Here is a 26829-nt window from a genome sequence, read left to right as displayed (position 1 = left end):
CGGTTTCCAAAGAGCGGAAGTGATGGGGAGTGCTGCGGTCGCTGATTGGCTGGCCACCTGAGGAGGCTGAAGACGTAATGCTTGGGTGAAGATCTGTGGTAACGCTGCAAAGCGCTGATTAATTATACTGCCTCTATGATAAGTCATGGCGAAGCCATGGAATCAGCGAAGGGGTAAGCGAAAAAACTTATTACTTATTAAAAACATCGTGGTTTGAAGGATCGAAGTTAGCGCTTAAACAGCGTAAACGCGCTTTGTGTTTAACATAGCATAACGTTACCGTGCGGTGTAAAGCAATGGAACGGCTAACGGTCCCGCTTGTTAAGCGGCAAGATGGAAAAACTACGTGAGCTGTATTTTCACCGTAAAGTGTCTTTGCAGCTAAACAGGCCGCCGTTTGGCCGTCTTTGGGACGGTCTGGTTCGGTAATGTTCTCCAATGCCCCAATGCGTGACGGTCTGTGGCGTTCACAGGCCGTTTTATTCAAAATATGAGGGAAAAAGACTCTTTGGTAATCGACCGAAGTCCAAACGCACCAGAAACGCAGTCTTTTATTCAGCAGGCACCAGACACGAGTTAAATCAATGTGACTTTTTCCATATCGTAAAATGCGTCGCCTGTTGTAACGTAAACGTTACTACCCTGGACGGAACCGTCTGGAGGCATCAGTAATCAATGAATTATTATTTTAATGGAGCACTTTTGTGGCGAAGCCGCTAAAGTGTTCAGTAGAGTAGCATCTGGTCTAATGACTAGCTCGGTAACAAAACACATATTTTTGAATAAAAAGACTTGGGATGGCAGATATCTTGGGAGTAAGTTATATTTACTGAATAATTACGTCACTGACTGGTGTAAATATTATCGAAAGCTGACATTGTTGACCCCCAGGCAGTGGTACATTTACTCACTTAACGGTAACTGTTACAGCTAAATGTTTTGCTTTTATGCTGCTTTTTACTTTCAGCCCTCTAGCTACATTTTAGAGTTTTTTTTTTCCTCCGCTGTAGCTGTAGTTTTTTTGTTTTGTTTTTTTTGTTACGTTGGATTTGAACTCGCGTACAACGCAAATGAAGCACTTCTACATACTGATATAGTATTAATGCTGTAGATTAGACTGTGCATTACAAGGTACCCACAATGAGCTCCAGCTCGACCAGCTGGACAATAAAAGGCTGCTTGCATGGTAATACATCCATAATAATAATAATAATAGTAATAATAATTAGAATAGTAGTACTTTGATACTTTTAAGTGTTGAATTTTTACAATTTCAACACGTGTATATTATTTCACAAGTAAATTTTTTGATGCAGGACTTTTACTTGAATACAGATATTATATTGCCACATTTATTGAAGTGATTGTTTAGATACCCTTTACTCAGTTGCCCATATACCCTTATGATAATGTTCAGCTATTAGCTATAGCAAAGCTACATTTTAATTACAGTACAGTGTTTTACAGTAGGATCTCTTTGAAAGGTGCTGTATAAGTGACATTATTATAGTGGCATTATTTTCTGTGTCCCACCTCTAGAAACTACACAGTTGTGTCGCCACTGCCAGCATTACATCCAACACTCACCTTTATATGAAAGCTATATGAAAATGGAAGTTGCTTTAGAAATCCCATCTTGCATTGTTAACTGAAGTGGCTAATAGACCGTATGGTTTCCAGGACATGGCCCCTGAGAGCCAGAGGGCCTCAGGTGTCAGCAGAGAAACCGGAGGAGTTCCCAGATTCCAGCGTGAATGAGAACAACATGAGGCTTCTTAAACGCTGCCGAGCGAACAGGTGATCACATAACACAGCACAAAGACTCTCACTGTTCTCTCTGAGCCGCGGCGGTTAGATAGACGCCGCTGATTGGCTCTCCACTGTCATTAAGGTCTTAAAGCAGAACGCCTGTGTCATTTATAGTCCCAGCCATTTTGTTTGTTGTTGTCAGTGCAGGTGTTGTCGGTTACATTTACTTGTATTTATGTGCATTTGCCTTTTAAAGGTAATTTTAACATTTGTTGAAAAAGAACACAACTGAAGGATTATTGACTGGCAAAAGCTGCAGTTTTCATCCTGTGGCCGTGCTGACAAGTTGTCTCGCTCTGTGGAACCTGCTTGTCAAATTTCACAACAATGGGAAGAATGAGGACAAGCAACCAGGACCATTAGCACAGACCCCCGAGCTTTAACATTATTCTGTATCTGTCTACTGAGTGTGCTGTAAACAGCGCTTTCTCTGTCACTACCTAAAATGTTGCTATGTTGTGTTGGTGCATGAAAGAATCAGTAATTGCCTCTATGGCGGTTTAGTTAGAACTCAGGCCGCATCTCTCCAGGCTTTACAAGAGTAATTGTGGTTGGAGAAAGACGAGTGCAGATGAATAAATTATGTGTCTGTGAATAGTGATGTGGAGAATTGAATAACCAGCCTGATCCCTAAGCAATTTGAAGATTAAGAGCTGTGTTTCTGGAGGGATCATAATGCTGTGTGCTCTAGAAAGCTTTACTCATCGCCATATTTTTCCCAACAAGCGGTTGTTGTAACCTTTGGTTTTCATCTAGAAAGCACGTGGTTTCCACTGGAGTTTATAGACGGGTAGGTTGACATTATCATATTCCACATCTTATCTTTGAGGAAGCAGGACTTGCCTGCTCTCATTCATTCAAGCAAACTTCTTCCAGCATGCGGTATCTTTATTTTATAACCAGTTGTTCTGTGGCTCATGTATGATAGTTGTTCCATCGGACGCATGTTTACATTTCCTCAGTTTGTCTGACTGACTGTATTTTTAATGAATGACCTCTCAGACGTGCCTTCAGCCTGAATACACTTAGCTATGATTTGTTAAGTTTTTATGGTTGGATGAGAGTGATCTCTTTTCATATCTCGTCCCATCACTATTTATCTGGACCTATTGCTTTGCTTTTGCTACAGTCAAATTTGCCCATGTGAGATCAGTCAAGTTTTATCATATCCAACAGTTAATGCATGAGTCATTTTGAGGGCAAGGTCAGAGTGGACCTTTGATGAATACGACTTTATTGAGGCATTGCGAAAGTTTGGCTTACAATAAAATAAAGTCGGTAAAAATTGAATTTTTTTCATTTTATCTTTTATGTCTTTATTTGTCTTACCTAACAGCTGCTATTCATGCTGTTGTCTTAAGTGAAGTACCTTTACAAAGTGATCCAGCTTTTTATTTTTTACAATGTCATCATAGAACACACACACACAGACACACACACACACACACACACACACACACACACACACACACACACACACACACACACAAACAGAAACAATAGATCAGGAGGTGTTTGGGGGGAATATGCATTTTCCACTTGACTCTAATTTCCTCAAAGTTTCACTTCTGAAGCGTCATGGAGAAAGTGATTCTTTCCATTACAAAGATTTCCTAAATTCTGTCATACCAGTCATCTATAGATGTCGTGTGTGGCTTGAGCCATTTCTTTGTAATTAATCTGGACACATTTCAACACCAAACTATTGGCATTGGAGTCTGAGATCATAAGATCAGACAGAAAAATGATTAAAAAAGCACCTTTTTATATGATGATAAAATATGATATATGTCAATATGATGCAAAAATCAGTGAAGCGTATTAACAGAGTATTTCATGCAGGGGTGGGCGAGAGGACCTAAAACTTATATCACACTATTTTTTGTATTTTTACAGTGACAGTGTTATATCACAGTATCACAAAATAAGAGATACTCCACTCAAAACATGATTCTACCTCTTTTTACTCTATTAACAATGTAAAGGAACATATCTTAAGAGAGGAAAAATGATTAAAAATGGATGTATTTATTAGCTTCAAATAGCAATGAAAATGAGGTAAAGGCCTGCATGAGCTTTTGAAGGAGTAAGCTAGGCTAGCCTCAGAAACGCAGCAAGCTCAGCTGCAGCAACACAGCAAGAATAGCTGTTGTTAGTACAGGTGTATTCGGCTACATTTATGTGCATTTGCTTTTAAAGCAATTTTAACATTTGTTGAAAAAGAACACAACTGAAGGATTATTGACTGGCAAAAGCTGCCGTTAATTCCTGTGGCCGTGACGAGTTGTCTCGCTCTGTGGAACCTGTTTGTCAAATTTCACAAGAATGAATATCAGGTAACGGCTGATTCTGAATGGTTGTCCTCATGCTGTGCTGACTGTGCCCACTCAACAATGGGAAGAATGAGGACAAGCAACCAGGACCATTAGCACAGACCCCCGAGCTTTTACATTATCCTGTATCTGTCTACTGAGTGTGCTGTAAACAGCGCTTTCTCTGTCACTACCTAAAATGTTGCTATGTTGTGTTGGTCCATGAAAGAATCAGTAATTGCCTCTATGGCGGTTTAGTTAGAACTCAGGCTGCATCTCTCCAGGCTTTACAAGAGTAATTGTGGTTGGAGAAAGACGAGTGCAGATGAATAAATTATGTGTCTGTGAATGGTGATGTGGAGAGTTGAATAACCAGCCTGATCCCTAAGCAATTTGAAGATTAAGAGCTGTGTTTCTGGAGGGATCATAATGCTGTGTGCTCTAGAAAGCTTTACTCATCGCCATATTTTTCCCAACAAGCGGTTGTTGTAACCTTTGGTTTTCATCTAGAAAGCACGCGGTTTCCACTGGAGTTTATAGACGGGTAGGTTGACATTATCATATTCCACGTCTTATCTTTGAGGAAGCAGGACTTGCCTGCTCTCATTCATTCAAGCAAACTTCTTCCAGCATGCGGTATCTTTATTTTATAACCAGTTGTTCTGTGGCTCATGTATGATAGTTGTTCCATCGGACGCATGTTTACATTTCCTCAGTTTGTCTGACTGACTGTATTTTTAATGAATGACCTCTCAGACGTGCCTTCAGCCTGAATACACTTAGCTATGATTTGTTAAGTTTTTATGGTTGGATGAGAGTGATCTCTTTTCATATCTCGTCCCATCACTATTTATCTGGACCTATTGCTTTGCTTTTGCTACAGTCAAATTTGCCCATGTGAGATCAGTCAAGTTTTATCATATCCAACAGTTAATGCAGCACAGACAAAGAAAAAGCACAAAGCTTTCTTCAGGCACTCTGACCTGAAAATAATTATAAATACTACAAAATAATTATAGAAATGGTCTAAAATCCATCTCTTCATTAAGACCGGGATATATACAGACATCTAATTTGAAAATCCAAAAATTTTCTCTTTGTAATAATTTGTTGAGACAGTCTCCTCCTCTGATTGATGGTTCTACCTTTTCTATGCCCTCCACTTTTAGTATGTTATCATTGTTATTGTGGGCTATATGGAAGTGACGTGCCATAGGATAGTCATCATTGTTAGTTCTTCTCGCATATTTATGCTCCGCCACTCTGTCTTTCAGACGTCTTTTTGTGCATCCTATATAAAAGCAGCCAAATGGGCAACTAAGACGGTACACTACATAAGTTGAATTGCAGTTGATGAAATGTATATTTTTATATGTTTTCTTAGTTTTCAAATCTATGAATTCTTTCTGTTGTATGATATTGGAACAGTGTTTACAGTTGGTTTGCAGACATTTGTAGGTACCCTTAGGCCTCTTTAGCCAGCTGTCTCCTTTCTTTACTGGGAGGTAGCTGTGCATAAGTCTGTCTTTTATGGTGGGGGCTCTCTTATGGCAGAAAATAGGAGGAGATTGGAAAACTTCAGAGAGCGAGGGGTCGCTTTTAATTATGTCCCAGTTGGACAAAATATTGTTTTTAATCTACTGGGCTTGTTTACTATACCGTGTGACAAAGTGAATACCTGATGTATTCCTTTTCTGTCTCTTTGACTGTTTTAGGAGATGGTCTCGCCTAATAGAGGCTGCCTTGGTCCGAGCCGTAGAGATATTAGTCCTATTATATGATCTATCCAGAAAGCGTTTTGACATATGTTGAGACTGTGTCTCAAAATCAGAATCCAGATCACATATTCTTCTTAGTCTTTGAAACTGACCAAATGGAATATTGTTTTTAAGGTGAAAGGGATGAAATGACCCGTAATGCAATAAAGAATTGCGATCAGTCGTTTTTCTAAATAGAGTGGTGTGTAATTTATTGTCATTCCCTTTGTAAATAGTTAAATCCAGGAAATAAATATTTTCTGTAGAGTGTTCCATAGATAATTTGATGTTTTTATTTGTATTGTTAAAATACTGGTAGAACTCTATAAGCTCATTTTGGCTGCCATTATAAAGAAGAAAAATGTCATCAATGAATCTACAATACATTTTAATGTTATCGCAGTGAGGATTTCTTCCTTGAATTCCTTGTATTCTGACTCCCAAAGACCTAAATAAAGACAGGCATATTCAGGGGCAAAACTAGCTCCCATACTGGTTCCTTTACATTGTCTAAACAGTCTATCTTAAAACAAGAACACATTATTTTTCAATACCCATTCGGTCAGTTCTACTATGAAGCTGGTAGGGGGCATTAATCCTTCTCTGTCGGATAAATAGTGATTGACAGCTCTCAGCCCTTCAGGGTGATCAATGTTAGTATAAAGTGCTTCAACATCTAACGTGACCATAAAGTCCCATATAACATTATCAACCTGGCTCAGTTTATTTAAAACATCAGTAGTGTCCTTCACATATGAAGGTAACTTATGAACATACGGTTTTAAATAATAATCAATAAATTGCGAGGCCGGTTCAGTAAGAGTGCCATTTGCAGATATAATTGGCCTGCCAGGAGGGTTGTCTTTAGGTTTCTTATGCACTTTTGGTAACATGTAGAAAGTCACAAGCCTTGGATGTTCACATGATAGGAAGCCATGTTCATTGGTGTTAATCCAACCACAGTTCCTCCTTCATGTGTATGAGAGGATTCGAACTCAGTTCAGTGTAATACTGGGTGTTTTGCAGTTGGCGGTTTGCTTCACACACATATTTATCATAACACCACACCACCACTGCCCCACTTTTGTCTGCTCGTTTTATAATTATGTCTTTATTGTTTTGAAGTTCATTTAAAGCTGTACGTTCAGGGAGTGTCAGATTGTGTTTACATGGAGGTGGGAGGGGTTTGTCAAATAGTCTTTTAATACCATAATCAACTTTTTTAGTGAACGCCACCAAACTGGGGTTGTTGCTCAAAGGGAAAAATTGAGACTTCGGTTTGAAGGTTTTTCCAGAGGTAAGGGAAGGAGGCTGAGGTGTATGTCCACCAGGTGGCCTTTGTGAATGCCACACTTTGAGATGTAAACTCCTATAGAATCTGAATAGATCGATTTTAGTATCAAAGTGGCTGGCATGATAAGTGGGGGCAAAAGATAAACCTTTTGACAATACCTTAATCTGATATGTGGTCAGTTCTACTGGTGAGAGGTTGAGCACAGTGTTTTGTGCCTCAGAGTCCCGCTCTGCACACCCGTCCGGCGGAAGGACCGCTCCGGCGGGGGGCCTCTTTCTCTTTCTTCCTCTCCGCGTCTTGTGCGTGGGGATCGTACTTGTAGACTTGACCACTCGTCTTCCAAAAAAGACGATCTGGTAGGCTGAGGAGGTGATGGTATAGCAGGCTGGTGAAGTTCATCCTCAGATTAAAGGAGACCCTTCTGTCGCGTGTCGGGGTTTGAGAACGCTGGTGAGGGCGCTGATGAGAGCGTGCATGTCTGGGTCGCTTGTCCCAGAGGTAGACCTGATCCTGGCTGTAATCTTCTTGATCTCTCTTGAATTTACGCAGTTTCATCTGCTTGATTGTGGTCTCAAGTTTCTTTAAATCACTGTTTAGTTTGTCTTCAAACGGGATTTGATTGCTGTTCTCATGGGTCATGGATGTTTTTAAATCCTGTATTTGCTTTTTTAAACTGTCTCTTTCGGTTTTGGCCTCTTCGATCAGTAACAGGATTAAATCCATGGAACATTTGTTGTCAAATTATCTATGGAACACTCTACAGAAAATATTAATTTCCTGGATTTAACTATTTACTATTTATCAGAGGAGGAGACTGTCTCAACAAATTATTACAAAGAGAAACTTTTTGGATTTTCAAATTAAATGCCTGTATATATCCCGGTCTTAATGAAGAGATGGATTTTAGACCATTTCTATAATTATTTTGTAGTATTTATAATTATTTTCAGGTCGGAGTGCCTGAAGAAAGCTTTGTGCTTTTTCTTTCTCTGTGCTGCATTAAATGTTGGATATGATAAAACTTGACTGATCTCACATGGGCAAATTTGACTGTAGCAAAAGCAAAGCAATAGGTCCAGATAAATTATTTTGTAGGCAGTTGAAGATTAGCCCTTTCTCTTTACTCCGTGATTGAAACATATATATTTTCATTATGGGTTTATCACTGTTGATGTAACCTTTCTATATAATTGTTTAATCACTTGACTGATATTGGAATTGTTTGTCTCATCTCACAGGTCGGTGGCTACTTGAAAAGTTGATATGTTCTTTGAAAAAAATCATCATAACTTATCTTTGTAATTGGAACTCCTGTTCTGTCTGATGATTGGCTGCATGAAACATTTCATCTTGTGTTATGTGAGAATTAACTGGTCTAATTGCTGTTGACGTTGGCACTATATAAGCAATCAGTGCACCTGACTCGGGTCCTTACCTGTTTTTTACGCCCTGACGAAGACCCGCCGTGGTCGAAACTGGTCGGTGTTTAGAATATTTTATGCTCTAATTTAATAAAGGCTTTTTAACTATCCTTGGCTCGGTCGGAGTGCCTAAAGAAAGCTTTGTGCTTTTTCTTTGTTTTTACGGAATCTTTCAACTTCAAGAGCACCTGACATTTAACTGGAGTCCACCGCGTTTTTTATCTGCGAGCACTCAGTAATTCCCTCCTTTGTTTGCTGAAAGTTAATGCAGCACAATTTGGAATTGAGTCATTTTGAGGACAAGGTCAGAGTGGACCTTTGATCCTTTGATGAATATGACTTTATTGAGGCATTGTAAATATATTATATTAAAATAAAGTCGATAAAAGTTTATCTTTATCTTTTATGTCTTTATTTGTCTTACCTAACAGCTGCTATTCATGCTGTTGTCTTAAGTGAAGTACCTTTACAAAGTGATCCAGCTTTTCATTTTTTACACTGTCATCATAGAACACACACACACACACAGACACACACACACACAAACAGAAACAATAGATCAGGAGGTGTTTGGGGGGAATATGCATTTTCCACTTGACTCCAATTTCCTCAAAGTTCCATTTCTAAGTGTCATGGAGAAAGTGATTCTTTCCATTACAAAGATTTCCTAAATTCTGTCATACCAGTCATCTATAGATGTCGCGTGTGGCTTGAACCATTTCTTTGTAATTAATCTGGACATGTTTCAACACCAAACTATCATAAGATCATAAGATCAGTCAGAAAAAATATCTAAAAAAACAGCTTTTTACATGTTGATAAAATATGATATATGTCAATATGATGCAAAAATCAGTGAAGCGTATTAACAGAGTATTTCATGCAGGGGTGGGTGAGAGGACCTAAAACTTTTTTTGTGGTTTTACAGTGACAGTGTTATATCACAGTATCACAAAATAAAAGAGGGAGGGAACATCTCTTAAGAGAGAAATAAATTATTATCAATGGGTGTGTTTATTAGCTTCAAATAGCAATGAAAATGAGGTAAAGCCTGCATGAGCTTTGAAAGGAGTAAGCTAGGCTCGCCTCAGAGAAACGCAGTGAGCTCAGCTACAGCAACACGGCAAGAATAGTCCATCACAGAGAAACTGCTTTTATTAAACATTGAACCAGCTTCATGCCAGGTCAGTGCTGTCTCAATGAAACTGTTATTCAAGGCAGGCAGCAAAATGTCAAGTTCTGATGCTAATGAAACAGTAAGCTGAGCTCTCTGCTCTCAACAACCAACATGGCAACAAAAACAAACAAAACGCATCTATGTTGAGCTATGTGTGTGTGTGTGTGTGTGTGTGTGTGTGTGTGTGTGTGTGTGTGTGTGTGTGTGTGTGTGTGTGTGTGTGTGTGTGTGTGTGTGTGTGTGTGTGTGCGTGCACGTGCGTGTGTGTGCGTGCTGCGCTTGCATAGGTATGCTTGATTAAGACTCAGTAGCAGACTAATTGTAGTGTTTAGGCAGTGCAGTGATTTCGATCTGTTCTGGTCATCCTTTTCCCAGATTTCTTAGACTCCATCGTCGGCGTTTGGATTTTGGTATGTCAATCCACAATCCATACTTGTGTGCTGCTCAGGTGGCTGCAACCAACCAGGAACCAGACACCAGAGCAGTCAGCAGAGAATAGAAATGACATTCATGGGATTACTCGTGAAGTTGACTCCCATTTCACCAAAACACGTCAGCTTGTAATTCACAGATCTAAAGCTTTAATTGGTCATGTTTGGACAGGTCTTTGTTCATTTTCCTGTGTGAGATTGACATTGTGCTGCTTTCTGAATCCCGTGCTAAGCATCCAAACCGACACACACCATGGTGATGCCATCATTCACTTGTTTTTATTAGCTTGTCTCCTCCATCTCAACGTGCTGATGGAGTTTTTGTCATCCAAACACAGTGTTTTCATCCTCTAACAGAAATCTTCGTCCCTCCCTCCTACTCTGTGTGTGTGTGTGTGTGTGTGTGTGTGTGTGTGTGTGTCCAGGCGTGTGGTTTTGCTGTGTATGTTTTCAGGTTTGCTGACTTTGGTCATCGTCTCTCTACCGCTGAGTGACACAAAGACAACAAAACCTCTGAACTGGCACGTCGACGCAGCACATAGAAAGGTGAGAGGAAAAAGGTTGAGCAGGCCGTGCAGTGAAAGTTGTCAGTACTCTGAAGTGAAGGACGAGGCGGTTTGGTACAGACATCGATGGTGTCCTCAGGATGGATGAAAAGCACACCCATTTTTATTTGTCCAGTACTAGTTTATGACCAGGTCTTAGTACACTCCCATTAAACATTAAACATTGCACCTTATCATTATCCCTGCTAGCACTTAGCTGTGCCTGTGTGAAGCCTCACGTCGCAGCTGGCTGGAGACTCTTTGTCTTGCTGTTTGCCTTTGACTGAGGTGCAGTTGATGAGCAATGAAGCAGACATCCACAACAGTATTTAAGGCGACATGATCAGCAGGTCGTCAGGCACTGGACTGGAACTGGGCAGACACGGCAGGTTGAAACATGAGGATACGATCCAGACTATTGACTGGTGAGGAGATGCAGGTTTTTCTCCTGTGGCTGGTGTTTAGAGGATTGAGCCATGATTGCAGAGGAACCGCCCAGTCCCCACACACACACACACACACACACACACACACACACACACACACACACAGACACACACATTTTAAGGAAGGACACAAGGAGAGAGTAACATGACACAGAGGGACAGTATAAACCACAGGGAAACACAAGGAAAGAGAGGAGGAGGAGGAAGAGGGTTCCGAGCAGATTTCAGCTGGACTGAGTAACAGATTTGTTCTTGTTACAGCTGTGACGACTGTCAGTGTAATCCAGTTTCCTCAAGTCAGCTTCAGTCTGATGCTGCTGGTCTTTGTAGCTGCAGATTGTTACACAGTCAGCTGTCAGCAGGATATGTATTATTGATTTGAGGAAGCAAATGAAGTGATCTTAGCATATGAATTGTAATCTAGCAAGAGGAGGTCAATTATTTATTTATTCGAATGAATGAATGATTGTCTGCAAGGACCTGTCAGGTTTTCTTCATTTTCTTAATCTGGATACTTACTTTTTTACCATGTTTTTGTCAGAAGTCTTGTTCAGCTGTTTGCGTTGAAACATAAAAACTAATTAACTAATTCAAAAAAGTTTTAAGGAACTAAATTTAAGAATAGGACAAAGTTGCTCAGTCCAGTGAAGGTAAAGGTTTGGTTGAAATTCAGACGTGAAGAAGCTTTTCAGAGAATATTCTGGAAAACCTCCGTAGTCTTGTTGGGAAGTTGCCAAATGAAACACAGCGGTTTCCATTAGTGCTGTCAAAAATATCGCGTTATTAACACAACGCAAATCAATTTTAACGGCGTCATTTTTTTAAATCACGAGATTAACGCTCTTTGTGACCTAGTGAACTTGTAGTTTTTTATAAGCTGTGGCCACTGCTAGTAACGTAAGAAAAACTACAGGATCAGATTGTAAACTGGAAACAAAACAATAGGCACGTCCCACGCACGTGTTTGGTCTTGCCTGCTCGCTAGCTGTAAAAGAGTAGGTTACCGGTTTGTGTGGATGTCAAGCACGAAACGCCGAAATGGATGCAAACAAGATTCTGAACGGAAAGTTTAGTTTCAAAAAGTTGCCAGATGGGTCGACTGACAAGACCAAAGTTATCTGTGTGTATTGACGGTGTGAACTATCGGTGAGTTATCACCGCAGCACATCCTGTCTGAAATGGCCAAACACACGGTGAATGCGAATTTTCCACTGCCTCCTTGTCAAAACCAGGCGACAATGGATGGCTTTGGACAGAGGCATATGGATGCTATTATGTTCAAAGGAAACTTAAGAAAGGAAAGTTTGAGCCATGGTTTAACTGCACTATAGCCTGAGTCCTAGTTTACAATGATGTGCAGCTTTATCTTGTATCATCCTGTTTTGATCCCTTAGAAAGGGCTGTTGAAGGGGCTTTTTTGTAACTAAGTATTTATTTTTTGGTCATCTGTTTACTGACAGTGTTAAATTCTGTGAGATTTGATTCATTCAAATGTGAATGACTGCTCAAAGTGAGAATGTTAGTGTGAAATATAACACTACACGTTTTTGTTTTCAATAAAAAACATTTGCAGAAAGCAAGTCTATCCACTTTTCCATGTTGATAAGAGTACTAAAATGATAATTCAAGGGACATTTAGAATAGATGAAAATGTGCGATTAATCGCAAGTTAACTATGACATTCATGCAATTAATCGCGAAATATTTGAATCGATTGACAGCACTAGTTTCCATGTGTTCATATATAGTCTGATGAATTCACAAAGAAAAGCAATTAACTGTTGGCACATTACTGATGGCTACTTCAGTGGAACAGTAATATGAGAAACAGTTCAGAAAAACACTGCAGACTGATGTTGAGAGGAAAAATAATAACACACTCCTAACACACTTTTCCTTTCCTGCGAAAAGCTTCTGTATCGCAGGCACGAACAAACTGACGGCCCCAAGGACACGACTTTTCGAGCTGCTTTGAACTGCTCTATTTTGTGACCGCTAACCTACTTCTCAGCGATATGATATGCAATGACCAATACCAACCTTAATAAGTTCCCCATTCCCAACCTTCTGAACTCTGTCACAGTCCTCCCATGGTGTTGCCCTGGCCTGGTCACCTGCGCAGAGCATTGTTCTCGTGACATTAATTTAAAGATAAGATAAGCCTTTATTCACAGAAGCACGGGTAAATAGAGAAAGTGAAAAATAAAGAGAATTGAAGTATCAATAGAAAAGACAGTGGTGTGGCACCCAGAAGTGAGCAGCAGTGCTGTATTTACACACTAACCACCGAGCTGCCTGCTGACACCATCTAGCAGGGCACCATGGATTTAAAATATAGCAGTGCCCCCCCACCCCCACCCCCACCCCCATCCATTATCCCACTGTCCAGGTCCTTTACTGCCACCTGACAATTAAGATGATTATTCAGAAGTTGTTGATTATTCTGTGTTTTGCTTTAATAATCTCTGTTTAGCAAGTGCACAAGCATGTGCACAGAGTCCTGGAGGGTCAGTGTCGGCCCGGCAGAACCAGGAAGAGCTTGTTAGCTCGACTTCCTGATTCCAGTTACGTGACCCAGCCCTTCCTGTGGAAAGACGTTCCGCTCCCGAGTGACCTCTTCCAGTACCCACCGCCATTTGGGTTCCAAGGGCTTCAGGGCAAAATAGAGGACCTTCTGAAGAAGGTGAATAATAATGAACATTTTTTCATTCACTTGTTTCTACCTAATTTTAAATTTTAAAAGCCATCACCAACTGTTTCTCATGTCTGTTGTGAAAAGTCATAATGCAGCAACTGAAGAAGTGGCTCACCATTATTCTACATTCTATTCTTGTGGCTCAAACTGTGATCATTAGAGTGTGAGAGACCTGGTGCCTCTCTGTTCACATGGCCACATTAGTGAGAGTTAACTGTAACTGCCCTGTTTTTACTACAGTCACTCAAGGCTGGTGCAGCCATAATGTATACATAGTGTATATGAACACTCATGTGAACAGTCAAGTTGCTTCACCTCTTTTTAAAATATCCTCCCCATTATTGCATGACATGCACCACAGACCTTGCTAACCGAGCAAACTTTGGATAATAATTGATAACACTGCACACCCGAAGGCCAAGTCCATGCTCTGACCTCACCATCACGCAGCGCAGCCAGCTGAAACATTTTAACCTTGTGCACACTGCCCTTAAACGTCCCTGCTCGTACTTTTGAAAAATCTCTTGATGGAATGGTGAGTGAATTTATGCACAAACCGAAAATTCAGTCTGCTGCCTTCAGCCTGTTTGTTCTTGTTTGTATGTTTCACAGCTTGACAAGTTTAGGCAAAGGGGTTGGGAACGTTTTAGAGAGCATGTGCCTGTAGTTTAAGCTAGTATCGTTTAGGGGAACTGAAAGCCCAGTGAAACAGAGAAGTGAATATGCTTTGCTCTGTGGGAACAAAAGCCTAATGATTCTTTGTGTAAATATTCCTTTAAAGCTGCCAGACTCTGACTCCACGCACCAGCCAGGAAACACGTCAGATAAATGTCGACGCTGTGTGGTCATGGGAAATGGCGGCATTCTCAGAGGCCTCGAGCTGGGACCACTGATCGACCGCTTTGATACTATTATCAGGTTAGAAACACTCATGTGATGACATGAATGCATTAATCCAGTTTCCACACGATGGTCCTGAGCAGTAGTGGAGCAGAATAAAGACCAGGGGCCTCATTTATAAAACTTGCTTACGCACAAAACGGGGCTTGAAAGTTCCGTACGCAACTTCCTACGCAAAGGTTGTGATTTATAAAAATAAACTTAGCGTGAGAATGTGCGCACCGGTACGCCAACTTTGATGCTTGCGTACGAACATTTTGGAGACGGGGAACTGGCGGTGCAGATTTGGTTGAGTTTCCATTACAATTGAGTACTTCATAGTACCTCCTCAACGTAGGCGGGGTCGTCATACCACGGCTGCGCGAAACTGCCATGACGTCAATTTGTACGCGACGCAAACAGAGCCGACAAACAATGGAGGACATCAAGGCGTCTTTCATCTGCCACCAAACCCAGAAAAGTCTGGACCTCGTCGACGGACCACAGTGATATTTTACGAGCAGCCATTTCCCTCAAGTGAGAATAAAGAATAAAGTCAGCGGTTGCTGTTGCCCGGCGTTACAATGGAGGGGTCGGGGTTGTTTTTCCGGTGTTGGACGTCGCAGACCAGTGACGACACTCTCCGGCCAATCAGTGGCCGACAGGCTGTTGACGTCACACATATAGTATCGCTTCTACTCGCTTGGAACCTCGCCAGAGCAGGTACTAAAAATAGTATCGGGTACCAGCTACTATCCCTAATGGAAACACAAAACAACTGGGTAGAGTCGAGTCGAGTCGCGCTAGTGGAAATGTGGCATTGGTGTTCAGCAGTGTGGGCTCGGGTGCGCCCTTGCTCCCACCAGTAGCAGATGCGCTTCGACGGTGCCATGCCACTTTCCTCTTGGCCTCCACCTTCACATCCGACCACTTCTTTTTAATTTCTGCCACAGAACGCTCTGTGGCACTGGAACTGTTCACTGCGGTGACGACGTGCTGCCACTCTTTTTTTTTTTTATTTTATTCGTGACGCCATTACTGTGACCACCAAACAAAATATCCTTTCTGGCCTCCACCTCACCCACAAGCACCTTGATTTCAGTCTCCGTAAAATTTATTTTTCTTTTCTCTGCTATGATCGAACGTAAAATGCCATTGATCGACAGGCATATTTATATGCAAAGACATTCATGAGGTACTTTGCATTGACCATTCATGGTAAAATGTGGGTGTGTCGGGGGCGGGATGTGAGGTGAATCCACCTGCGCAATCTTCCAGGTGGAGTGTGATTTATAAAGGGAAAAGTGCATGCAGGTGTGAGTACGCACAGTTTTATAAATCTGAATATTTTTTGGCGTACGCCATTTTCAGCTTTTGGGCATACGCACACTTTTAGTGTGGATTCTACGCAATGTTTTATAAATGAGGCCCCTGATCTGTGTCGACTCAAAAATCTACTTGACTAAAAAGGGTTTGCTGAGAATCCATATTTGAGTTTTAGCTTGACTCCACATGTTCTGGTAATAATTATCTTCACAATCGCTTCCCATTGTGCAGATATCACACAGACATGTGACTGGCATCAGAAATCAATGAATGACTGACCCTCTGCGTCTCCGTCCTTCAGGCTGAACAGCGGTCCTCTGGGAGAGTTCAGCGCTGACGTTGGAAATCGAACCAGCATCAGGATGAGTTACCCAGAGGGCACGCCACTCCACTGGGTCGACACAGACCCACACGCTCTGTTTGTGGCTGTGGTGTATAAAGGTGTGGACGTCAGCTGGATCTCTGCTATGATCAACAAACTCACTGTGGTGAGTAGGGGTGTGTGTGTGTGTGTGTGTCTGTCTGTCTGTCTGTCTGTCTGTCTGTCTGTCTGTCTGTCTGTCTGTGTTGCACTGATTTGCTAAAGGTCGTCATAAGTATGCATTCTCCAACTATGATGCAGTTTATTGAAACGTAAGTTCTAAATAACTGAAAAATAGGGTAGTAACAGTAACAAATACATCAGTTAGATCATTGCTGTGTTCTTTTATTGGGTTTTGTGTTTTGTGTACACAGAGCTGGTTCTTTATTTGCACTGCTGCATGTGCACAGTGGGGGATTTTGGGCAGTAAACAGTTCAATGTGTTAGTCATTTGCTAATACTACCATCCTGACAGACAACATCACGGACTACATAAACTTCTGTGTGGAGAACACTGTACCCACCAGGACTGTACGGTGTCACTCTAACATCAAACCCTGGATTAATCCTGACATTAAGGCTCTTTTAAAGGAGAAGAAGAGGGCCTTCAAGTCAGGAAACAAAGAGGAGCTGAAAACTGTTCAGAGGGAGCTAAGAAGGAAAATCAGGGAGGGGAAGGACAGATACAGGAGGAGATTGGAGGAACAGCTGCAGATGAACAACACCAGGGGAGTCTGGAGAGGCCTGAAAACCATTTCAAGACACCAGGAGTCAAACTCTCAGGCAGCTGGGGATCCAAAGTGGGCAGATGAGCTGAACATCCTACTTCTGCAGGTTTGAGGAAGCATCTGCCCCTCCCCCAGCTGTATCAGCACTGCAGCAGCCCTCTTTTGATCTGCCAGCACTGTGCCCAAGTACCCCACAGATCCCCCCCCCCAACAGTATTCAGCTCACCACCACCAACTCCACCCCCCACTGCTCCTCCCAGCCCCCCATCCACTTCACAAGGCACTCAGTCCCCCTGCTCCAACTTGTCTCACACACCTCTCCAGGTGACCAGGAAGGCTGCAGGACCAGACAGCCTCAGTCCCAGGCTCCTCAGATCCTGCTCTGATCAGCTGAGCGGGATCATTGGACATCTGTTCAACCTGAGCCTGAGACTGGGAAGGGTGCCACGCCTCTGGAAGACATCCTGTGTGGTACCTGTGCCCAAGACCCCACATCCCAAGGACCCTAGCTGCTACAGGCTGGTGGCACTAACATCACACCTCATGAAGGCTCTGGAGCGGCTGGTCCTTGCCCACCTGCTCGTGAACCAGCTCGTCCATGGACCCGCTGCAGTTCGCGTGCCAGCCTGGCATCAGAGTGGACGATGCCCTCATCTTCCTCCTCCATCGAGCTCTGTCTCACCTGGAGTTGCCGGGGAGCTCTGTTCACATCCTTTTCCTGGACCTCAGCAGTGCTTTCAAAACCATCAGGCCAGCCATCCTGAGAAATAAGCTGGAGCTTTCAGGAGTGGACCAACACCTGTGTGAGACACACAGGGTAAAATACAAGAGGTAATCAGGGGAGATGGGAAACAGGTGGGGAGAACAATCAGGGAGCAGGTGTGACGAGACAGGGGAAGGGCGTGCAGGAAGTGAACCTAAAACAGAAACACAAGATTAATGATAACAAAAATAAAACAGGAAGGACAAGACATGGAATGTGCTCAAAATAATTCAGAGACTTGACAGACATGACACATTGAGATGGTGACATCTTATAAGTACCTGGGTGTTCATCTGAACAACAAACTAGACTGGACTCATAACACCACTGCACTTTATAAAAAAGGACAGAGCAGACTCTATCTGCTCAGGAGGCTGAGGTCTTTTGGGGTGTGTGGGGCACTCCTGAAGACCTTCTATGACTCTTGTTGTGGCCTCTGCCTTGTTCTATGGTGTAGTCTGCTGGGGGAGCAGCATCACAACAGCTGACAGGAAGAGGCTGGACGAACTCATTAGGAAGGCCAGCTCTGTCCTGGGATGTCCTTTGGAACTGGTGGAGGAGGTGGGGGAGAGGAGGATGCCAACCAAGCTGTCCTCCATAACAGTCAATGACTCCCATCCCCCCCAACACACACTCACTGCACTGAGGAGCTCCATCAGTGAGAGGATGCTACATCCAAAGTGTGTGAAGGAGCGGTATCGCAGGTCTTTCCTTCCTGCAGCCATCTGACTTTACAATAGAAACTGCTCCAAGTAATCAGTACAACAATATGTGCAATAATCTGTGCAATTATCTGTGCAATACTACCGGTACATAACAGTTTGTAAATACTATTTACAATTTTTTTAGGATGACGTTTTCTTTTTATCCCACCCTTTTGTATATGCTTGTTGTGTTTAACTTGCATGCACTTGTTATATCCTATCCGCTTTATTGGTGCTGCTGTGAATTGGAATTTCCCCTCGCAGGACGAATTAAGGAATATTGAATTGAATTGAATTGAATTGAATTGAATTGAATTGAATTGAATTGAATTGAATTGAATTGAATTGAATTGAATTGTATTGAGGGGCAGCAATCTTTGGGCTTTTTGGCAGATGTAATTTCACATTCACCCATCCAAGGCGCATCGAAGCAGTTGCTGATGAAAAGCACAATAGAAATAGAAAGCGTTTTTGTCTGAAGTTTTAACAAAGGCAGCAGCTAATGATACAAAGGCGGTGCGCCCATGAGTTAGATAGGCAGGGAAAACCGTGCAAATATAATAAAGTGACGTTATGGACGTTGTGACAGCCAGCCAGCCCACGCCCTCGTAATCATCCCCTAGTGCGCTGTGAGGCACCGATTCGCTGAGGCTGTGATGGCGCCGCTTTATAAAAATCTCCACCTCAGTTGTTAGTTTGATGCTGGATAGCATGAAGCACAAAGTGTCGAAGCTCCTGTGCAGTAAATTGAGAAAAAGTGCGCTGTTCGCACCGCTACATTCCCACACCGTCCTCAGTTGCGACCCGGACCTCATACGGCATCCATTCATTCATCTCCACCACTCCTTCCACATCTTCATATCTCCATCCCTTTTGCCTTAACCTCTCAACAACCACACCCCTCCAGAGCGGATTGGAAGCCCTCAAAGACTGACCCTGACTAACTGTGACAAATACCATTCAGGTATTACTCGGACTGAGGCTCTTATTGTTCTTTATGAATTTTTTGCTTTGTTCCTGAAGGGTTTCGTCATTTTTTGTTTTAGGAAAAAGACTTAATTTTTTTTGCACTGATTGAACTGAACTGTCTGAACCAGGGCTGTGACTCTGTGATCCACAAATACAGTGTTTGCATTAACTGTAATATTTTATGCTGTTGTGATTTTGTGTTGCTCAGTTTATTTTCATGAGTGAAGGTGTGCATGGTTAAGTCTATTGCCTTTGTGTGTTTTGATGTGGGGAAAATAAATGTGTCGGGTTGTATAAAAAATAATAATAATAAGAGGTAAAGACTTAACTGAGTGACTGAAATCAAACATCTTATATGTCAGGAGAGAGACCTGGCTGGCGGCCTAACCCCCCCCCCACGTGCCCACAGCAAACCGTCACAAGCTGTTTCTTTTCCTGGGAGCTTTTTTATGTTTGCATATCAGCGAAGTGCATCGTGACAGAGTAACTGTGAAAACACAGCTGCAAGTGGATGTGATCAACAAGGGGTAGACCTGTCTCATCGACCTGCTGTGTAGCTACAGGAATATGTTATATGATTCTGCTGTTGTTTTTAATATTAAAATAGTCTTTGTGTGACCAAGCTGATCTGCAGTCCTGAGAATGAATTAATGTATTCATATTAAAAAAAGAACCTGGCACTGTTTGAGATCAGAGTTGGGACTCGTGTGCTTTGTGTTGCAGCCTCTGTGGGACTGGCTTTTCTTCTGGCAGAGGGTTCCAGATCAGCTCCCTATTGAACCTCACAGATACAGACTGTTAAACCCGCATGTCATCAGAGAGACTGCATTGGACCTGCTGAAATACCCTCCACCAAGGAGACGCCTGTGGGGCAGAGACCAGGTAGTAGACACCTCCAATACTTCCTGTCTCTTCTTACAGCCACAATAGACTAGTACTAGTAGTGCAGGTAATTTTTTTCACGGACACTTCTGTAGAATTTTCGTAGACCTTCACAGTGGCCCTGGTAATGCTCTTTTCACCTTTATGTTTTTGTGGATGAATGAATGGAACCATAAACTTGCTTTCTTAATGGAAAATATCACATCTTTAAAAGGATCACCTGGTTATATGTTTGTTTACAACTTGTTTATAGTTGGATATATTAAAGAGTCATAATTTAAACTTAATTTTTGAATCTTTTAAGTAAAATTTGTTACCTAAGTTATATGAATTTAAATGAAATCATCTCAGAGACAACATGAACTCTTACTACTCAACAACGAACCTACTTGATCCACATTTCAAACCAAAGTTAAACACAGTTTAGAGCAGATCGTCTCTCTCAGGGAGTGCATTGCACTCAAAACTTTATTCAGTCTTCCCTCTGATGCAAGTCTCCCATCACATGTGGCTGTGCCCACAGTGTGTTGTGTGGGAGAGGCTCCCCCTTGTGGGCGGCTGAAGGTAATGCAGCACTCACAGTAATCCAGTGTTTCTCAATTCCGGACTTCGGGCCCCACTGCCCTGCATGTTTTAGATGTTTCCTGCTCCAACACACCTGATTCAAATGAGTGGCTCAGGCCACTGCAGAGCTTGATGACGAGCTGATCATTTGAATCAGGTGTGGTGGAGGAGGGAAACATCTAAAACATGCGGGGCAGGGGGGCCCGAGAACTGGAATTGAGCCTAAGTTTACACGTAGCAGGGTATTTTGGAAAACGGATATTTTGGCCCCTCCGTTTTCAAAAATAACATCGTGCACACAACATCGTTTTCAAAAATGTTGTCGTTTACATGGACCCGGATAAATATGCCGTCAAGCGCATCATAACTATGCCAAGCCTATGGGCGTGAGTGTAAACATAGGTCGCTCACATGACGTGAAGTATTCAGTCGCATGTTGTGACGTTTAACCCAGTTTACACGCCGACAAATAGCCGGCGTTTTCAGAAATCTCCACTTTGGCCGGCGTTTTTAAAAATGATTGTTTTCTGTGAAAAAAACTCTGTTTGCATGTAAACAAGAGGCCAAACCGCATGAAAACATATGCGTTTTCCCTAAACAACTGTAAACAGGATCTCAGAAACACTGCAGTAATCAAAACAGTGTAACCTTTGTTGTCCCCATGATTATTCTAAACTCATGCCAATAATGGTCTTCTCGCTGCGTCACATCATCTGTAATCCAATTGAAGATTTAATGGCAAAGCTCAGGGGAGCCATTAAAAATTAGACTAATGACGTTAAGATCATTCTTGTGTCTCTGATACTGAATTATTGTCTCTTGGGGTTTGGTATAAACCAGCAATCCCAACCATTGAACATTGTTACTACTGCTTTTTTCTAAATATGTTTTCTAAATAGACCAACAATGACCAACATACAGTAAGATGGCTATATACAAGACATGTGTTTCAGTGATATACGGTAAATTGTCTATTTAGGTATAGAAAATGTAAAACTGGAATTTTAAAGTGTAGTATTTGGGTTGTTTTTAATTATAAATACAAAATTAGTTTACTTGCTTGATTTTCAAATACAGGAATGTAAAACACAAGAAACTAGACGTAGGATTTCAGAAAATTAGACAAAATTAAAAAATGATGACATCATTGTTATTCTCCATAATTATGGTTTTAACATCTTTGTTTGTCTGTGCCTTCTGCAGAATGTGCCTACCATTGGTGTCTCTGCACTGAACTTAGCCAGTCTGCTGTGTGACGAGGTCAGCCTGGCTGGCTTTGGCTACAACCTCTTCCAGCAGGGGGCGACACTGCACTACTATGACCGCCTGCCTATGACCGCTATGCTGCAGCAGACCTCACACAATGTGGGCAGCGAGACTGAACTCCTGCAAAGCCTGGTCAGAGAGGGAGCCATCACTGACCTGACAGGGGGGATTCACAATGCCTTCTGCCCCTGCTGACCCCGAGATATTGGACTATGAAGGACTTCCTTTTGTTTTTGTATGAAAGCGCATGAATCCAGACCAAAGGACTTACAAACATGTGAGAAGAGAAGGTGAGACAAATCTCATCAAAAGTTTGTGTAACATTTGTCACAAGTGTGTCTTGAAGGGCAAAGACAGGGAACTACTAACAACAAAGTAACTGTAGTATAATTAGTACCTCCTGGGCTTTACAAGTCTTTCAGTGGTTGTATTTTAAAGATCTTCTTCTGCTTTGAAGCAGCGTTTCCATTCATCTGTCCCATAGTTTCTTTGTCGATGCGCTCAATGAAAAGTTCTCACATGGATAATAATAGCTTTGAATAATTTGAATCCATACCAGCATTGCAGAAATGTATTTCTCTAGATGCTCAGAATATTGTCTTCTTGCTGTCATGATAGTTCATGATAGGAACAAATGGATCTGTATTTAAAGTGTCAGAGCAATATGAGCATTTGAGATGCAGGATTGAAATAGTTAAAACATAAGGAAACATATTTCTTCATGGTTTCATTTCTGTATTTTAAAATGTGTAGAAACACTGTGACGTGCTGCAATATTTACATTCACATCTGATCATTCCACTGATAAACAGCATACCAGTTTTACTGTGACAATTTAGTTCTGTCTGTGGTTTTAGAGTATTTTTTTCTGCCTATACAGAAGCGTTCTGAATTTATTTTATTACATTTTTTTTTGTTTTTTTCCAACTGCATATTTTAATCTTTTAATCATTTGATCTGCAGTCTTCCAAAAGGGCTGGTCTGTGAAAAATGCCACAAATGTATGTTTTTATCATTCTCAATTCATTGTACTGTTGCAAGATGTTGATATAATGGAAATGATACATTGTTATACAGTGAGTAACTGGGTGGTTTATCTGCATGGGAATTATTATTCCTTTATCATTTCGTTATATTTTTAATAGCATTTATGTGATTGTTTTCAACCATTTAAGGATTTAAATGTGCCATTAATATGCCATTTAGATATATCCAGAGTTATAGCAGCATGTAGCTGTAGAGCTTTACATTGAAGAAATGCTTCTACAAATTTTAGTTAAGGCAAATTATTACTTCATTACTAATAGTAAGTAGAAGTCAGCTCATAATGTAGTACACACACGCCTGCACACTACAGATTAATGCTGCAAGTTGCTTCCTGTCGTGTAGTAACACGAAAAGTAATTTCTGGAGTTCGTGTAAAGTTTAAATAGTCAAATATCCACAGTGAAGCAATGATTCACAGCACCAAACTATCACCGCTTTCGTTCTCTGGGCTGTGCTTTGTTCCGACCGGATATTGGGCATTATCCCTTCAAAATAAATACTAAAAAAGATCCTAAAATCGTACATCGGCAAAAGACAACCTTTCAAGAGTACAATTGTGTTTTAGTTTACTTCGCAATGAAATATCTTATGCGCTTACTCTTGTTTTACTCTTAAGTACGAACATCGTTTATTCCTATGAAAGTTCTGTAAACACAACGGACTTTATTTTGAAGCTTTAATCCGGAAGTTGTACTTTTTTTCTTCACAATTGGTGCGCGTGGTCACAAACGAGAAGCCGGGAGGTCTGCAGCGAACAGGTGGGAAGAACTTTATCAAGTTAGTTGTTAATTTACTCATTTTGAACCAGTTAATATTTTGTGTAGTCGTCGTCATACCGCATGCTAGACCAAAAAAAACGAACGTAGCATGAGAAGTTCATACAATAGTATTGAATTAAAAGGACAGGCAGAGCTCTATTCAAAGACCTGGTACTTTTTTTGGTGTCGTCTTAACGCTAAAACATAAAAGACTGGAAAAACTTGACACATTATCTTAATGGTTTTGTCCTGTGTGCTTTTAAGTCCGCTGTTAAGGTTGATATACTGGCTCTGGCGCTCTGTGCACCCTTCACTCATGTCTCTCATACCCGCAGCCTTCATTCAGTCCAGTCCGCCGTGGAGCCTGCACGGTGGAGCAGTTGTAGCTATTTGCTCGTAGAAGCCAAAAAAGCCTGCAGGGACTCTACACGGATTGGCTCCACTTTTCAGAAAACTAAACATCTTTAGTTTTATGAATGAAATTTGCCATCAGCTCTACTCTCTGCGCCTCCTTTAGGTGCAGTCAATGTTATCATATACTGTGTGATGTGTGTGTTCCAGTGGTCCATAGTCCAGTTAAGTGTTGCATTAATGATCATTAAGTCTAAAGTCTAACGTCAGTGACATGTTGTACATTAAAGACCAGTTTCGCGTGGCATTGCAGACTGGTGACTGGCATATGTGTTTGTCCATGTGCGTGAGTGTGGTGGTGTGTACTGCAGAGACTTAGATAAAACATATAGTCAGCATACATTGCAGGCATGAGGCTGGTGACAGACACAGTAAAGACGCCTGTAGGGATATGGTGGCACAAAGCAGGTTTCGAGGTGAAAGGTGACTTGTCTCTGATTGGCTGACATCCATGAACCGACCATACTTTCATTGGCTCCTTGGTATGCATCCCCCTCCATACTGCAGCTTTGCCCCCCTCTCTGTGGCGACGCTCGTTATGGACCTGGGGGCGCACCGGGTTGACCAAGGTGGGTGGAGTAGCCGCTAGATTAAAGCGGATCACATGCTGCACAACAACAACAGCAGGCATGCAGAAAATGATGCATCTGCACAAAGAAAAAAGAAAAAGAAAAAAAAAAAAATCAATGATATTAATTATGCAGCAGCTGTAGAACATGTTTGTTGTTTGTTTGTATTTTGCAACAATCTCAGCATCACAGGTGTGTTCAGTGCTCCTGTAAAACACTCAGGTGTGTTTCTCTGGATTTGGAGTTGAACCAAAGTGTACAGGGATGGCTTTGACATGGAGTTGGTGAGTTTTGACAGTTTAACTTAAAATTCAGACTACTTTATTGAATGGGGTACCCCCAAGTGCTTGTTGTCCTTTAGTTTCAGAGATGGAAGAGTATTCAGAGCTGTTACTTAGTTAAAAGACCAGTGATGTAAAATACTTGCGTTTAAAATCAGACTTGAAGTGGGAGTACAGAATATTGGCAGCAAAATGTACTTAAGTGTCATATATGAAAAATATAATGTATTACATTATTAGGGTGTTAAAACTGATGCATCAGTGCATGAAACAGCATTTTACTGATGCAGCTGGGTGAGGTGGAGCTGCTTTTACTGCTTTATACACTGAGGCTGTTTAGTCCAGTGGTCTCCAATCAAGGGGTTGGGCTCCCCCCTGAGGCTCGTAAAATAAATCTGGGGTCATCTGATGATTAATCGTAGAGGAAAGAACAAAAAAGGCAGATTCTCAGGCACAAGTTTGCAGAGGTTGTTTGGACTTCTCTCTAATCTTTCCTTTGTTTCACTTCCTTAATGAAACCATCTGAGTGTTAAGAGGAAGTGTCTCTCTTTAGTGGAACTGCCAATGACTTGTATCTGAAACATGACAGACTGGTTGGGAGCCACTGATGTCATTTTAAATGATGTATTGTACTTTATAGACTTATGTTTTTAATGTGAAATCTTGGCCTGAAAAGTATTATACTACCATAGCTGCTATAGCTATCAAATACATGTAGTAGAGTAAATAGTACAACGTATCTCTCTGAAATGCAGTGAAATACAAGTATAACATAGCATAAAATGGAAATACTCAAGTAAAGTAAAAGTACCTCGCCTAGTTACTTTCAAACATTATGTACTGTAGATGTCTGTCTTGTTGTCAGATTAAAAAGTTCCTCATTGTCAGGAGCATAGACATACTCCCAAGCACTGAATGAATACTGATGTAACATTTTTCTGTTGATGCATACAAATGTCAATATTCAGCAATCAACATGCAAAAAAAAAAAAAAAGATTAACATTCTCCACATCCTCCTGAGACCAAGCCTATTAATTTGTGTCCTCTGTAGTGGACATTTGGTTTTGGTCTATATCTTTTGACTCATTTGAGCTGGCCTACGAAGTCCTGGGGTGCTCAGTAGAGGACATCCTGGCCTTTCCAATGATATCTCAGGTGTTTGGGTGGGATGAAGGGAACTTTGTTTTCATGCTGAGACAAAATAGAGACTGCAGCAAAATGCAAGTGCCAGGAAAAGAGAAAAGATAAGTCAAATATTGTTAAGATATTGTTTTTTTTTTTGTTGTTGTTTTTTTTAACTATGGTAATCATATATTTTCTTGTTTATGAACATGTCAGGAATCATAAAATTGGAGTCAGAGTTCAGTTAAAGTTTTTGTTAGGAAAAATAATAGCAATGTTATGAATGTTAAATAATGTCAGTTTTGTTCAGT

At 41.4% G+C, this 26829-nt stretch overlaps 1 protein-coding gene across 2 annotated transcripts; it reads left to right on the top strand.

Moving 5' to 3' along the window:
* Positions 1-21: 21 nt before the first annotated feature.
* st3gal5 (ST3 beta-galactoside alpha-2,3-sialyltransferase 5) lies at positions 22-25198 on the top strand. Of its 2 annotated transcripts, none has more exons than XM_070962507.1 (8): positions 22-173; positions 1681-1797; positions 10627-10747; positions 13666-13875; positions 14669-14805; positions 16394-16580; positions 20341-20499; positions 22267-25198. In XM_070962507.1, the coding sequence occupies exons 1-8, from the start codon at positions 136-138 to the stop codon at positions 22522-22524; spliced, it is 1227 nt and encodes a 408-aa protein (XP_070818608.1). In that variant the 5' UTR covers positions 22-135; the 3' UTR covers positions 22525-25198. The 2 variants fall into 2 exon arrangements, with proteins under 2 accessions (XP_070818608.1, XP_070818610.1); XM_070962509.1 differs by lacking the exon at positions 22-173 and adding an exon at positions 1482-1509 and having other exon boundaries at positions 1618-1797; positions 22267-25192.
* Positions 25199-26829: the final 1631 nt, after the last annotated feature.

Source organism: Chaetodon trifascialis, chromosome 5 (assembly GCF_039877785.1).
Source record: "Chaetodon trifascialis isolate fChaTrf1 chromosome 5, fChaTrf1.hap1, whole genome shotgun sequence".
NCBI lineage: Eukaryota > Metazoa > Chordata > Actinopteri > Chaetodontiformes > Chaetodontidae > Chaetodon > Chaetodon trifascialis.
This window is presented reverse-complemented; position numbering and strand designations above follow the sequence as displayed.

Bases quoted from the DNA above. Each gene is read 5' to 3' on its own strand.
- st3gal5 (XM_070962507.1), top strand. From the start codon at position 136: ATGATAAGTCATGGCGAAGCCATGGAATCAGCGAAGGG. The intron at 10,748-13,665 runs GTGAGAGGAAAA...ATCTCTGTTTAG, and splicing joins TCGACGCAGCACATAGAAAG to CAAGTGCACAAGCATGTGCA. The intron at 14,806-16,393 runs GTTAGAAACACT...TCCGTCCTTCAG, and splicing joins CGCTTTGATACTATTATCAG to GCTGAACAGCGGTCCTCTGG.